General features: G+C 41.7%; 1 protein-coding gene across 2 annotated transcripts in view; it reads left to right on the top strand.

Annotated features, from left to right (window-relative positions):
- The window catches only part of SLC6A4 (solute carrier family 6 member 4), a 39005-nt gene that overhangs the window by 13840 nt on the left and 8479 nt on the right, over positions 1-16686 (top strand). For both annotated transcript variants that reach the window (XM_054008540.1, XM_054008539.1), the window contains exons 3-13: positions 276-410; positions 1380-1599; positions 1853-1991; positions 3325-3459; positions 5325-5428; positions 6967-7094; positions 7554-7666; positions 8759-8890; positions 10569-10668; positions 11032-11132; positions 14118-14285. In XM_054008540.1, coding sequence (XP_053864515.1) covers positions 276-410; positions 1380-1599; positions 1853-1991; positions 3325-3459; positions 5325-5428; positions 6967-7094; positions 7554-7666; positions 8759-8890; positions 10569-10668; positions 11032-11132; positions 14118-14285 — 1475 coding nt within the window. The remainder of the gene's footprint in view (positions 1-275; positions 411-1379; positions 1600-1852; positions 1992-3324; positions 3460-5324; positions 5429-6966; positions 7095-7553; positions 7667-8758; positions 8891-10568; positions 10669-11031; positions 11133-14117; positions 14286-16686) is intronic.

The raw sequence follows: 16686 nt of genomic DNA, 5'->3' as shown, positions 1-16686 counted from the left end.
AGATGATGGGACTAGTCATGTGAGTAACTGCTCACCAATGTGAGTAAAGGGGTCACAGGATTCCCTTCAGGAACAAACCCACAAGTCCTGTGACATTACAGAAAGTTTGTCTGGACTGGCCTCTCGAGACCACGGGGTCACATAGGTTTTACTGTCGTAGTGCAGTGTGGTGTGTATTGGCTGTGGGGCATGAAGAATTGCTCTTTATGAAGTGCTAATACTGTTACACCAGAAGTACTACAAGAAGTTACAGTCATGTCCTTTCTTCCTTGCAGGAGCGTTTCTCATCCCGTACACCATCATGGCCATCTTTGGAGGCATCCCCCTCTTTTACATGGAGCTAGCACTGGGACAGTACCACAGGAATGGGTGTATCTCAATTTGGAGGAAAATTTGTCCTATTTTCAAAGGTAGTAAGGGGAACAGGAAGCTTACCATGATCCCTTAGGGTAACTGGCAGAGATTTTCTTTAAGGGTGGAACAATTACTGAAAATAAGAGATAACGTGAAGGGTTAATGTCAAGTGGTTTAGGGCCCACATTTAGGTTATGTAAGAAAAGCTTTCATGAAACCTAGAATTAATTACTTTTCAAAGTCATGTGCTTTTTAAAAAAGCAATATCAAGTTGTTTTATATACATAAACATTGCCCTAATTGTTTTCCAATCTAAAGGATGCAGCCTCCTACTAGAATCTGAAGACCAGGGAGTGAAACTGACTAGAAACAACCCACTCTACTTTCACTGTCCCAAGCCAGAAAAAAAATGCAAAACCATACAGAGAACATTATAAGGGTGCAAGTAAATTGAACTTTCAAAATTATTCCAGTTCTAATATTTGAAATGGTATTAGAAACACAGGTTGGGGAAAATATTGCAAATCCATTATTTTTATCCCAGAGATCTTTTAAACAAATTACCCTTCAGCTCTATTCCATTTCTCTCAGCCATCTCTACTGGCAGTGATACTAGAGGATCTTTTATAGTTGCCTTTTACAGACTTGTTATCCTTGCTCCCAGTACCAGAGTTAGATTTTGTTCTGTTTTGGTTGGTTGGTTTGTTGTTAGGGGTGTGGAGGATGAGGTATGCATCACAGTCAACATTCCAGAGACTGGGGCCTGAATAAGGCTAGCATTTACACATGTTCTGTTCAGAAAAGGGATGCTTTTCTGAAGTGGGGCTTGGGCAAATCACCCCCACTTTCTGAAGACCCCACAAATTTCCAGAGCAGTCTAAAAAAATATAAAGGGAGGCAATGGTGTATGTGTACCTATTTGGATGCCTCCGGCAGCTACTGATTTCACGTGGATTATCCACTCCTGCTTTTACTGGACCTGGCCCTCACATTTCCACTCACATAACTGTTTTCTGCCTTACCAGGAATTGGCTTTACTATCTGCGTAATAGCTTTCTACATAGCCTCTTACTACAATACCATCATGGCTTGGGCCCTCTACTACCTCATTTCATCCTTCACGTCAGAGCTTCCATGGACCAGCTGCAAAAATGCTTGGAACACCGTAAACTGCACCAACTACTTCACCAATGCCAGCATTACCTGGACCCCACACTCCATCTCCCCTGCGGAAGAATTTTATACGTAAGTGCATGTAAGTGGAGACAGCAATATCAGAAAGAAGGGTAGAAAATGCAACAGACTTTTCTTTAGAGGGTGACCGGGGTATTTATCAATCACATGCATGGGTTTTTTAAAACTGTCTAGGGATTAAAATGCATGCAGTTGTGGGGATGTGTAGGATGGGGGTGTCTTTTATCTCTCGTGATTTAGAGCCTAAGCACTCTCTGTATTTGTTACACAAACAGCAACAATGTGCTTTTCTCTCCTGTTTTAGCCGCCACGTTCTACAGGTGCAAAGATCCAAAGGGCTGGATGATCTGGGAGGCATTAGCTGGCAACTGACACTCTGCTTACTGTTGATATTCACTATTGTGTACTTCAGCATCTGGAAAGGGGTCAAAACATCTGGCAAGGTGAATGCAAAAGCAAGAGGAAGTTGCTTGGTATAGCATAATTTCTGCAACATGTCTGGAGCAGCCTATTAACATGAGAGAAAGTAAGCTTAGAATTGTCTTCAGGACAGGGACTGCAAATTCACGTACATGTGAATAGTGAGTGCTACTGTAATCTATATAATACATGCTAACAGCATGTTGGGTTGCTGTTCTGCATTTAAAGATCATCCTACCCAGGGGATCTAATGGGTGTGGAGGGTGATCTCCGATTACTGCTCTGTTGAGCCTCAGTTCCATTGTTTCTTTTTCTACAGATGGGCCTTGCTATCTGCTGTCAGAGCAAGCCATGTTACCAAAATAGGGCTGCTTAATACACAATCATTTACAAATAATAAGTACCATAATAATAAATCTTTCCACTGACACAGAACCTCCTATGTGAGGACCTTACAAAGATTGGTGTTGTTATTCCCATTTTACAGAAGGGGAAACTGCAGTGCAGGAAGGTTAAGACCAATGTTTTCAGAAGGGTCAGCTAATTCTGCATGCCCTGATTTCTGAATGCCCAGAGACAGTTAGTGCCTGACTTTCAGGGGTGCTGAGCTTGGCATTTCCGAATCTCCTCATCTGGAGTTGTGAGTACTCAGCAGCTCTGAAAATCTGGGCCTAAGGGTCCCAGGTTAGGCACCCAACATTTGTGGACACTTCTCAAAATTCCGGCTGCAGTGACTTACTCAAGGTTGGACAATTATTGATCAGCAGAGCTGGAAATGGATTGTAGGAGTCTGACTCCCATTCCCAGCTCTAACCGCTAAACCAGGTTAGTCCCTTTTCAGATGAAAAAAGGCGGTGGTCGTGCACACAGATGGTATAAAATTAAGCAACTCGTCTGTCTTCTGACTACAGCTACAGCAAACCTGGATTCAGAAGCTGGAGCTGACTGCCTCTGAGAACGCATAACTATCAGTAGGGCAGTCAGACCTATGGTGTTGAATAAACTAGCTAACACACCATAAATGGTGACCTGGGTGGCATTAATGAAGGCAATGTGACCTAGTTGTTAAGAGGAGGGGAGTAGGAGTCTGGACTCCTGGGTTCAATTCTTAGCTCTGCTACTGATTCACTGCAGGATGTTGGGCAAGTCATCTAACTACTCTGTGCGATATTTTCTCCTTCATTTAAAGTATAGTAATACGTAATTGTCTTTGTAAAGCACTTTGACAACTTTGAATGAAAGGTGTTATAAGTCTAAATATTACTGTTCATTCGACATGGTTACCATTATCACCACTTAGCAGTTTCCCTCAATCAGTACCCATGGCAAACACTGTCTTAATGTTTTCTCTAACAGGTGGTGTGGGTGACTGCCACGTTCCCTTACATCATACTCTTTATCCTGTTAATACGAGGGGCCACACTGCCTGGAGCCTGGAGGGGGGTTGTCTTCTACCTGAAGCCTGACTGGCAGAAACTCCTGGCCACTGAGGTAAGGAACTTGTTGTAAAGGGGCAATTGATTTCAGCCTGTAAACTTGTACACTTTTCAGAACAAGGCTACTGTCAGCATAGTAAATAGGTGCTTATGGATTCTGAAGCTTAACCTTGAACTCCAATTCTTTTAAATCTTTGTACAAAGTTTTTTGCAGTTGTAACCATTAGGGAAGGTAGAGATAACCAAGCTGTTACTGCTTCTGGTCCTACTCTGCTAGCTAACCTTAATCTAAACTAGTGGGATACCCTGTAGCTCAGCTGACTGCCGGTAATCAGTAGATGTTGGAATGGGCTAAATCACCTTCAATGGAGTCCACTATCAGGTGTCTGGACTCAGTGCCTGCAGTTCAGAATTGTGCATATTGCCACCACTGAAAAAACTCAAGCCATCGGTCCCTAAGCTCTGGCAGATGAGCCCGAAGAGACCCTCCTTTCCAGCCAATCTCCCACATACTCCATGCAGACATGGACAGCAGGAAGACTATCAGACTCAACACACTAAGCCTGATGAAGTGATGACAGCTGGGCTGGTGTGAATGTGTGGAGAGAGGGAATACACCACACAGGCCTACAAATACTACCAACGTTAGGAGAGAGAGCAGGTATGGGGACGAGACCATAATAAAACAAAACAACACGTCAACCCAGTGTCTGGTTTAGATTTGAACCCGTGTGGAAGAGGCACTCAGTCCATCAGGCTGTTGACTGCGTTTGCTTCACTACACGTGAAAGTCGCTAATGGGGAGGGAGATGGAAAAAACCCAAAGCAATAAATACAACAAATACAAAGATTACAAACTCTAATGTTTGTGAGTCTGCAGCTTCCCAGCTGATATGAAGAGTTTTCAATGAAGAGGAAATGAAGAGACACCATTTTCTGATAAAGCAGCATCTCCAATAAGGAACCACGTCTTCCTAAAAGCAATAAAGGATATTGGTATTGTATTGAATATATCTGAAGTGAGGACAGCAGATTGCAATCTGCGTGCTGGCTGGCAGCAGAGCTCTATCCAGGGGAGGTGCAGGCTAGCTGCACAGAAGGAGCATGTTAGAAATGAGCTGGAGTGAACTCCATGTTGCAATCAAGAGGGAATAAAGGAACCAGGACTTTTCCTTTCAGGGATGGAACAGAGATCAACAGTTTGGAGACACCACTCAGTAAGACTCCGACCAGTGTAGCAGAGTGTTTTTGTAACCAGGTCATCGCACTTTTATCCGACATGGCTACAACATGGTTGAGTTGTGTTTACACAGCTGGAGTTGTACCTACACCACCAAATGTATTTGGATCAATCCAGGGAGCAATCCCACAGTGCTTTAGCCCAGAGGACATTCGCCCAGAGACACACATGGGGCAATGCACTCCAGATGTCCTTCTGCACAGAGACCCTGGAGGAAGGAAGACAGGCCAAACCCATTACAAAGGCACAGTTACAATGCAAAAACAATGTGCTACAGGAAGACTGCCATCTGTCAACCTAGGATACTGTCAAGGGTGAAACACTGATAGCTGCCACTGTTACTGAATATTTACTGTGTTGTGTATAGAAATGGGGTAGCATTTCACCTATGGTGACCTCCTCGAAGGATAAATCCTAATTATGCCACAAGTGAAAATAAGTATGATGGCCTCACTGTGCTGGGTATTTGCCTCTGTCATAAAACTACAAAAGTATTTGTCACACTTCAGCACAAAATCTTTGATCCATGTAACAAGCTCTTAATCAAATGTTTGTTAAAATAGGACTAGACTATATACAGGCTGTTGAATCTAATTCGCAGCATCAGTGGACTGTAGAGTGGCATTTGCTCTATGTTTAACATCATCCTTTCTTGATCTTCTGCCTCTTACGTTTTTCAGGTCTGGGTGGATGCTGCAGCTCAGATTTTCTTCTCTCTTGGTCCAGGTTTTGGGGTCCTACTAGCTTTTGCCAGCTACAACAAATTCCACAACAACTGCTACCAGTGAGTTCCACCTCAGTGTAAGAAATAGTCAATAAAAGAATGGTATTAGAATATAAACAGTCTGGGTATTTTTTTTTTTAAAAGAGAAACGTAATGCTGGTGAAAGTTGCCGGGTTGTCAGTCCTGTAGGATGAATTCTATCTGCAGAACAGGTACATTCCCTTTAGCATCAGAGCAATCTTCCCTCACATCACACCCAGTCAATGTGCCCCACCTCAAGGCAAGTTGGGAGTTTGCTTTCCATGTCTAGTCAATTATTAATAATTATTAATTATTTGTGTTGTGGTAGTACCTAGGAGCCCCAGTCACTGACCAGGACCTCTTGTGGTAGGCTCTGTACAAATATGGAACAAAAAGATGGTCCCTCCCCAAACAGTTTACAACCCATGTAATTCTTAATCTCTGCTGAAACTGCCCATAAGGGGGGCAATTAATTATAGAGGCGAGGTTGTGATGCAGACACCTGTCCAACAGGTAGACTGAATCCACCACAGAACAGCCATCAGATTGTAACAATATTTAGTTACTGCAACAAGATCAGCTATAACTTGGTAAAGGGCTCTGTGTGGTTGTTTCCTTATTTTCTTAAGGATGTTTATTATGTCCTGTGAAATTAAACTTGCAAATCATCATTCTCTCTAAAGCTATTACTATATCATTCCGAATCCAGTATTAATCAGATTGGTGTGGTGTGTCTGGTATGCAGCCAAACAGAGACAGCCAAACAGATGTTGAATGAAATGTCTGAAGTTCTTCCTTAGACAATTCAAAAGTCTATCCAAAAGAGAACCAATATATCAACAGACAAATCTGTAGTGCCCCAATTTGCTGGGCATAAAGGAGAGACACACCTTGTCTCATTCCAAGACAAGACAGGACATCAACAGGGCTGGGGTACAACCTTTAGAGATTCAGGCTGCATCATACTGGTAACTGCTAAATGGGCACTATCAATGGGTCTGGAAGCGTGGTCCGTGATCATCTCAAAATGTTTTTAAAACTACCAGTACATATCAGTCCAGTGATCATTTCACCAGTGAAATGCAGCTGCCTTTGGAGTAAAACAGCAGACAGGTGGACAACCAGGAAGTCAGAATAAAATGTAGCTAAGGACACCAAGACAAAGCCTTACTACTCTTCTGAAGTATCAGAGGGGTAGCCGTGTTAGTCTGAATCTGTAAAAAGCAACAGAGGGTCCTGTGGCACCTTTAAGACTAACAGAAGTATTGGGAGCATAAGCTTTCGTGGGTAAGAACCTCACTTCTTCAGATGCAAGATACTCTTCTGAAAAAGGCTATGGGATTTTTAGCATCCATGCAAAGACAGAACCTTAATTTTCCTGAGGTCTTTCCTAACACATCCTCACATATTAACATATATGGATCAGCATTTATACAATCTGGAAAGTTGAAGGGCTGTATTGAAACATGCTCCCAGGTGGTCTCGATAGTTCAAACTCAATACTGTGCCTTCTGGCAATACACCATTCTTTCTGGCAGATGTTCGCTCTCTAAGATGCATTGGGTTTTCTCTTCCAGGGATGCATTGGTTACCAGTACAGTGAACTGCATGACTAGTTTTGTGTCTGGATTTGTCATTTTCACTGTGCTTGGATATATGGCTGAAATGAGGAATGAAGAAGTGTCGGAGGTTGCTAAAGATACTGGTAGGGGAACTTATTCTATTGCTGTCTTAAATTTCCTCTGAAGTTTTGATAGAACTTGTTTGATTACATTCCAGATGGGGAGATATTCTTACCACCCAAACATGACCATGTAATCCATTTAAAATTCAGGATCAGGGGAAAGACTCTGGCCTGGACAAACACTCCAAACTACGCATAATGTTTTGTATATACTATGATTAATCATAGTACTTTATGCCAAAGGCCCTAACATAAACCAATCAGCAGCATATGGTGTGTAACACAGCTCCAAAATTGTTCTATGAAGAGAAAAGAATGTAGAAATCATGTTACATGTCATCTAGTGAACCTTACTGTGGGTACACAAGGTAATACTCCCCTGTGGACAAAGGCATTTCCAGGTGTGAGTGAAATGGTTCCTCTTTTTCAGAGCAGTAGGGTTGACCTGTAATAATTGCCTGTTCTCCCTCTTGGTACCAGGGCCCAGCCTTCTCTTCATTACCTACGCAGAGGCCATTGCAAACATGCCTGCTTCGACTTTTTTTGCTATCATATTTTTCTTGATGTTACTCACTCTGGGATTAGACAGCACGGTGAGTGGATATCATTAGTGAGAGGGGCCATGAATGGATGGATGGGGTTAAGCATTTGGAATTATTCCAGCATGTTCCAAAACAAATCTGCAGAATTAAAACATGAACTCTTCTTTTAATAATAGAGCAACTATACTAATACTTAGAGGTCCTTGGATGAAGGGTGCTAAATAAGTGCAAAATGCATTGCAAACATTCATTAATCTTTATAATCCCTGGATCAGAGAATAGTATTTATTATCCCTGTTTCAAAATTGGGGAAACTGAGGCACAACAAGATTAAATGGCTTGCCCAAAGTCACACAGTGAGTCAGTGGCAAAGCTGGGAACAGAACCCAGAACATTCAACTTCTAGAACCCGGCTTTTAACCAGCAGGTGATGCTCTCTCTCTTCTTGTATACTGGAAGCATTTAATTACCTGTCAACATGCAAATGAGTGACATGTTTCTGGGATTTTTCACAGGTAACAGGATTTAGAAGGTGGGAACAGAAGGTGGATTTCTCAAAGTTGGGCAATGTGCCATAAAGATTTTGCCACATAGTTTTTGCAGATTAAGGACCAAATTCAATCCAAAATCAACTCCACTGACTTCATAGTCTTGGCTACAATGAGCCATTTACTTATTATTTATTATATTTGTAATATGGTAGTTCCTGTTATGTGCTAGCACTTCCCACACATATGAGACAAAATCCCTGTCCTAAAGAGTTCAAGATCTCTGAAGACATGATGGGGATGTTTCCAGAGCACTCATTTCAATCCTATCACTCAGAGACATGCCAAAGGTTCATTGTCCTAATTGTATCTTACGGTATGTCTACACTTAAAACACTATAGCGGCACAGCTGTAGTGCTTCGGTGTAGACATTCACTACAGTGAGCCGAGGGGGTTCTCCCATCGTTGCAGGTAACCCATCTCCCCAAGAGGTGGTAGCTAGGTTTTCTGAGGGTGTGGGTTTTTCACATGCCTGAGAGATGCAGCTATGCGGATGTACATTGTCAATGTACACCAGTTGTGGGGTGTGTGTGGGGAATGCAGGATGCGAAGGATGCTTTCTTTCTTTCTATGACTCTTTGCTGTGCTTTTCAGTTTGCAGGGCTGGAGGGGGTGATCACTGCGGTGCTGGACGAATTCCCACATGTTTGGGGAAAGCGCAGGGAATGGTTTGTCCTTGGTCTGATCATCGCTTGCTTCCTGGGGTCATTAACAACCCTGACATTCGTAAGTACCGCACCCAACATTGTGAACCTTGCTTTTTGGCAGTAGGCTCTCGCTGACATCTGCAGGAGGGAAGTGTTTCCCAAACAGAATCTCAAGGAGTCTCATCAAATATGTGAAATGCTCTTAGTCCAGTGGAGAGGAGCTGTTTTCCTTATGGGGTCAGAGACTGTCGGTGGAATGAATATGAGCAGTCGCACTCATGAGGGAATCTGACAGTGTTGTAACTTGACAAAGTTCCAGTATGCAGTACATAATAAACCACACAAATACTGCCCAGACTGGTACTACACCACTAAGCAGGTACATTCCAGCTGTTTAACCTTTCAAACCTGCACCCAAAATCCAAGCTTTTACAAATTTAAAAATGATCAGTTTAATTTTCAAAGGGTTAGAAATAAATTTCAAATCAAGAGAAGCCTGGATAAAAAATCCTGTTCTAGAAACTAACATAAATGGAATTTAGTGAACTGGAGTCCAGAAGCTCCTGGCACAGGATAATGGCTCATGTGAATCTGCAGCACTTACATATTCCTTCTCTCATACAGGCCAAATATTGCTCTGAGTTACACTTGTGCAACCTCTGTCTAGTCATTGGGGCTTCATTGCTGTAACAGGACCACAAATTGGTACTAAGAGGTCAGCTTTTGTAAAAGATGTGGGGGGGAAATTCACTGGCTTTTACATTCCACTGTTTGTTTTATGAGAAATTCCCTCCTGGTTTAAAGTATTTACAAGGAGCCAGGTTCCTGTAGAAGATGCAATTCTCTTTCTTTGTAGCTGAGTCCAGATCTAGGAGGAAAGAATAGAACCTAATGCTGCCTTTGTTTCCTGCTCAGTGACTAATGCTCAGGGACAGAGAAGGAAGTTGCCATCAAAGGAGGGCATGGAAAAGCACAGATCCCATCTGATTAGCTCATTAAAATCCAACTAGAAGTGCCCGCTGCTTCCCTTTCAGTTTTTCTGCATGGCCGTTCTATTGGCAAAGGATGATCACAGAAAGTTAAAGCAAGGATACTGGACAAGTTATTAGTACTGTCAAGTATTACTCAAGGCCAGAGCAGGCAGGAAGTGATGGGATAGAGTGAATTTTGCACTGGTGAATGCTCTCTTTCCAAATGAGGACAGTATATGACTAAAGAAGGAGGAGTACTTGTGGCACCTTAGAGACTAACAAATTTATTTGGGCATAAGCTTTCACGGGCTAAAACCCACTTCATCTGATGCATGCAGTGGAAAATATAGTAGGAAGATATATATACAAAGAGAACATGAAAAAATGGGTGTTGCCCTACCAACTATAACGAGACTAATCAATTAAGGTGGGCTATTATCAACAGGAGAAAAAAAACCTTTTGTAGTGATAATCAGGATGGCCCATTTCCAACAGTTGACAAGAAGGTGTGAGTAACAGTAGGGGAAAAAATTAGCATGGGGAAATAGTTTTACTTTGTGTAATGACCCATCCACTCCCCATCTTTATTCAAGCCTAATTTAATGGTGTCCGGTTTGCAAATTAATTCCAATTCAGCAGTTTCTCGTTGGAGTCTGGTTTTGAAGTTTTTTTATTGGAGTATTGTGAATTTTAGGTCTGTAATTGAGGGACCAGGGAGGTTGACTAGTAGTACAAAACTTCTGTTCTGGGGATTTTGGCTAATCAGTGCCACAATCTCTTTTCTAGGGTGGTGCATATGTAGTGAAGCTGTTTGAAGAATATGCTACAGGCCCTGCTGTCCTAACGGTGGTGTTTCTGGAATCCATTGCGGTGGCCTGGTTCTATGGTAAGATTGTTCACGCACTTACAACCCATGCTGAGCAGACTCCCGGGCATTTGCTGAATCGTGTTTCTGCCAGCTCTGTGGACAGGGGCACTGATGTCACATAGAAAAAGCAATTTACGGATTACTGAATCTGAAAACAATGTTACCAGTTACTTTGTCATGTAAGCACAGTACAATCTTGATCTCCAGATGTGCTGGGAGACACTGAATGACTTTGGATAATGGAGGTTTCTGTGTAATGAAAAGGTTGCAGGGACATGACCACACTGTTTCCTGCTGGATGCTAAATTCACTTCCTGGCTATATCAATGTTTGAATAACTTTTTTCTCCCTGTCACCTCTACCTTCCATTTATTTTCATAGGCATCAACCAGTTTTGCAGGGACATGAAGGAAATGCTGGGCTTCACTCCAGGCTGGTACTGGCGACTCTGCTGGGTAGCAATCAGCCCCATCTTCCTTTTGGTGAGTTCATGTTCCCAGCCCAAGACAGTCACAGTTTACTAGTGTAATACCTTAGAGTTCCAGATATGGGATTTTCATTTACATAATATTCATCTTCTACTCTCTAATGCCAGCTTTTGGAAGCTAACAATATTAAATCAATGAGATGAATCTGATAAAAGCAGCTAGGACTAGTTAGTAGATCAACACTGAGTTTGTTTGGGTCTTTTTTGTTACTTAGATAAACAATAATGATACTAGAAAACCTGCAACACAGGACAAGACTAATTTGATCTTTGCTGCTTTACATTTATGACAATGAAGTAAAATAGTAAAAGATGCTGATAAAAAGCACAGAAAAAAGAGAAATTAAGATAGCTTATAAATCTGTTGTTTGATCAGCCACTGCCTGGCAACTTCAGAATACACCTACCCAAACTCTACCTCACCAGATAGCATCCTTCATAATCAGAAACTGGAGCCAGCATCCCCACAGCTGACTTGGCAAAGTTATTAGTAACATTTTTAAACAAAGCCTTCATTCCCTGTTCCAAATTTAGTTCACTGTCTTTTATTGTTGCTTGGCTTGGATGCAAGGAGAGTAAGTCAAGATGGAGGTTTATGGAGTCAAAGTGTCTAGATTTAAAGCCTACACTGTGAACTCAAAACAACACAGCTGGGATGATTAATGTGTGTTTAACTGTTTTCCATTTTATTACCTGTAGACAAAGGAGTAAAAAAAGCTATAAATAGATGTTTCACCACAAAAATAATTTATAAACTACTGTCCTCTCCATGATCCTGAAACAATAAAACTAAATTACATGAAGAGCAATATAGTTTCAGTGATGTGGTTACTAGGTAAAATTGATATTTACAGTCTCTATGGAAACTAAAATAAGAAAATCCCAGACATAGGTTTGGTGGTTCTCTATGGGAATTATAAACATCTAGTGCCGGGAATCCTATGATGAAATTCTGTGAAAATTAAATTAGGATGCTTCCCAAAACAGTCACTAACATTAATTTTGCAATGTACCAGTTTAATACTTAAGCACCTTAGGTTTGACTTCAATGGGAACTGGAAGCACTGAGTATCTCACAGGGTCGGATCCAATATGCTTTAGCATAAAACTGGAACGCTGCAAGCTTAGTATTAGAGGAAGAAGAAAAACAAATAAATCCAAGAACTATTGCATTCTACAAGTCAATCTGAGGTCCGGGGATCAGACCACAATGATTTCTGACCTATAATCAACACAAAAGCTGGTGAGTAATCTCCCAACCATACAGCATCTGCAGGCTGCTGACAATGAATCAAGTTCTGGAGAAGACTGCCAAATGCAATGAGTCGCTGCTGTAGATAGTGGAAATTCCTCTATTTGGTGTTAAGGAAGAGTTTTAGAAGTACTTGAAGAAAAACTAGAAGTTCCATGTGACCTCAAAGAATTCTTGAAACATCTATACAACTAGTATAATACTATTTAAGCTTGACAAGCATGAAGTTACACAAGAAAACACTCACTTATCTTTAACGTTTCACCGTCTGCCTGGAGAACACATTCAAAAAGCTGGACTCTGAAGAAAAGTGCATAAAGATAAAAATGGTACATGAACCACTTCAGATTTGCAGGTGACATCTTTGTTTAACCCCTGAAAGAACTTGAAGCAATAACCTGAGAAAGGAACATGAAAAGCAAGGAATATAGATGTGTGTTAAATATACACAACATAAAAAACACTTTCTAATGAAATTGTGGAAGAAGAAGAAAAAAAATCACACTAGATCAGAATAAATTATAAACTTTTACAGAGCATATGTGGGCCAAGTGGTGCATAGCATTCCAAACCAGCCCAACAATAAAAGGGAGAGAGGAATCAAAGTTGGATGAATCCTCTGGAAGGGTAAACAGTGTCTTCAAGAAAAAATTCTCTCACCCCTGTTCATTACCAGACCTAACTATTGGCTATGGGATTCTGGGTATCTTTTTTTTTTACCATTCTATCTTAAAATTCAGTAGAATTTTAGAATTGGCATTCAAACATACAATACCAGATCAGATCTGTGGTCCATTTATACATCTAAGGGCTAATATGATCCTTGGATGTATAAACAGGAAAGTATGGAGGTGATTTTTTATCTCTGTTTACAGCATTGATGAAGCTGATAGTAGAATACTGCATCCAGGTCTGGTGTCCACATGCTAAAACGGATATTGAAAAAAGAGGAGCGGGTGCAGAAAAGAGCTAGAAAAATTATTCAAGGACTGGAGAAAATACCTTCCAGTGAGAGGCTTAAAGAGCACAATCTGTTTAATAAATAATAATAATTAAAAAAATTGAGAGGTGACTTGATTATGATGTATGAATACCTTCTAGGGTTGAAAATACTGGGTACCAATAGTCCTTTTTGATCTAATGGAGAAAGGCAGAACAAGACCCAATGGCTGGAAGTTAAAGCCAGACAAATTCAGATTGGAAATAAGGCGCAAATTTTTTAACTGTGAGGGTGATTAACCATTGGAACAAACTATCAAGGGAAATGTACTCTCTTGCTCTTGATGTCTTCTAAAAGATATGATTTAGTCAGACAAATTATTGGGCTTGACACAGGCGTAACTGTGTGAATTTCTCTGGTCTGCAATCTACTAGAGATCAGACTAGGTGATCTAATGGTCCCTTCTGGCCTAAAAAAATCTACAAATCTAGTCCAATATCCTGTCGCTCTGTTTGGATTCAAGAATATCCAGGTCATTATGGAATAAATTGTCCATAAGAGGAATTTTCTTATCAGCTAAGGTGGCTTATGACCTAAGCATGAGGGTTTACATCCTTTCTAATGTAACTGTGGATTTTCTCATTATTCATATAAGTGCTTAATCCTTTTTTGAATCCTGCTATGCTTTTGGTCTCCATGATTTATTGCAGCAGTTGATCCCAAAGGCTAATTACGTGCTATGTAAAAACATTGTGTATTTGTAATATTTTGTTGCATTTTTATTTCAGTTCATCATTTGCAGTTTTATGTCCAGCCCTCCTGATCTACGGCTTTTTGATTATAACTATCCCTACTGGACCACTATAGTGGGTTACTGCATAGGAACCTCCTCTGTTATCTGCATTCCAATCTACATGGCTTATCGGTTGATAATCACTCCAGGAACATTTAAAGAGGTATCTGATGTGTTTTATTTGTTCAAGTTCATTTTGATGGGATGTACTTCCCACTCCACTACCCAGCCATACAAAAGAAGAGGTGGGAAATACTGCATAGGTACTTTAGACAAAAAGATGGTCTGTAAATGATGCTCCCATATTTGCCAAGTGCTGGATGTATGGGTCAACACTGTAAGAAATACCTCTCTTACAGTTAAATCATGCTGTTAATACAAAGGAACGGTGGGTTATGTATGATAGAGTGCCAGCTCTGCAAATAATTAAGGTTGAGAATTCCTTTCTGTTTAAAGAACAACTCTTCTGAGTGCTCTAAAATCCACACGGTTGCACAGATTGCCTTGAAATTAGCTGTGCCACATGGGGATGTGGGGTAGGCTAAGTGATTGAAATTTGGGGTCTTTTGAGCAAGCAGTTCCTGAGATACAGCTGTCCCCAGGAAATCAGCTTTTCTTAAGGTTGACAGATGCTATCAACTTTTTTTGCTCAGACCTAAGGCTCAAGCCATGGCTCTGCAAGCCCAAAGGGTCTCAGTCACTCAACATTTACCGCAGACAGTGCCAGGGACCCACTAACCTTTTGGAGGAGCAAAATTGAAAGTGAGTTCGTCTCTTTAGGCAGGCGCATGCTAACACTCACAAGCCAATGGATTATACTGTGCACATGTGGACAGAATCCCAAAAGAATTACTAGCCAAGCATGAGTCACAGGACCTGTGTGACTCAAGGGGACATTACGGCCTTTGAACCTGAGCAACGCCCAGTTCAAACCCCACCCAGGGTAGAAAGCTGAAATGAAACCTAGGCATGTTGCTATAAACTGCCTTTGTCCAAGGGTGTTTGTTTTTATTTTGGGGAAATATAATCCGAGTACAGCAGAAACTTCAGAAGGCATTTGTGCTATTTCAAAAAGAAAAGAAATTACACATGTGAAGGATTGCTGGGAGAGGAAGGGGATTTAGGAGACAGAGGAGTGGAAGGGACGAGGGTTTGGGTCTTCAGAGAGGCAAGGGTGTTATACAGAGAAGATAAATGGGGAGTGGTTTCAGGACTCAGCTCAGGGGGAGAGAATGGGGATGATGGGAAAGTGTGAGGGGTGACAGAGGTGGGTTGCAGGATAAGTGGGAGGAATTAGGGGTGCCTGTCATCCTCACATTCTTCTCTTCCATGTGTGTGCTAGGAAGAGGGGGACCCTGACCCTCTTGGGGTGTCTGAGCTCCTCTCCCTCTGAGGATGCCTCTCTCTACAGGAACCTGAAGTCCCTATGTGAAATCTGGGAGGCCCTGTCACACAGAAGGGGTCTGGGGCCCTTGTCCTTGCCTCCCTCCTCTCATTCCTCTGAGAACATCCCATGAGATGAATGGGCCACTTCACACCTCTCAGAGCCTGCTCTGCTTTCAGGTTCAGCCTGTGCTGGGAAACTGGCTATAGCAAAGCAAGTTGCTGATTATTAATTTCATACCATATTATAGTGGAGAACTGTCCAGTTCTGCCATTGTTAAGATTGTGAAGATGTTTCTGTTTAAAGGTTAATTCTTTTAAGTGCTCTAAAATCCTCGTTCTTCCTCACTGTGTCTTGAAATGTGCTGTGTGCTGTACTGGGGAAGGGTAAATGATCCATAGTTGAGAAAAGGATTTCCAAGATACAGCTCCCGGAAACAAACAGGTTTTCTTAAAGTTCACAGATTTCTACCCATTTCCTTGTGCACACCTGGCTTCTCAAGTGCTAGTGGCTTACTGTGACAAGAAGGGGAGGGTGAGGTGGGAATGGTGGCAGAGGGTGGGCTACATGTTGTGGGGGATGATGGCAGAGGAGAGTGGAGCAAGAGAGCTCTGCCAATCTTCTCTCATACTTAAAGTTACTGTTCCCCTCGTGTCATAAAACTTGATTTTGGGGCACCGATGACTCTCTCACGGGGCTTTTAGTAACTCCAAACATTTCAAAGCACAACCATTATCCCTACTTCACTGTAACAAGGTGGGGAGTGGGAGAGGCACACACTTAGGTATCACACAGCAACATCATGGAGAGAACAGTGGACTGGGAGTCAGAAAACCTGGGCTCTATTCCCACCTCTGCCTCATGCTTGCTGGGTGACCTTGGCCATGTCACTTTACTACTCTGTGACTCGGTTTCCCCTTCTGTACAATGGGGATAATGAGGTTTCCCTCCTTGGCAAAGTGCTATGAGACCTATTGATGAAAAGTGCTATGTAAGAGCAAGGCATTATCATCATTACCTGGCCACAACTGCATCTCAGCTGTACACCTGCATGGTAACTAAAAGTGCCTAAACGACCACTAACTCCTACTAACAACAGTCCTGTTAAAAAAAAATCTAGGAAATTCACTGTCAAAAAACTTCGCTAATGGAGAGTTAAGGTTGCCCAATGGTATCTTGT

This window comes from Malaclemys terrapin, chromosome 18 (assembly GCF_027887155.1).
Source record: "Malaclemys terrapin pileata isolate rMalTer1 chromosome 18, rMalTer1.hap1, whole genome shotgun sequence".
Lineage (NCBI taxonomy): Eukaryota > Metazoa > Chordata > Testudines > Emydidae > Malaclemys > Malaclemys terrapin.
Note: the sequence above shows the minus strand (reverse complement) of the source record. Positions and strands in the feature narration are given on the sequence as shown.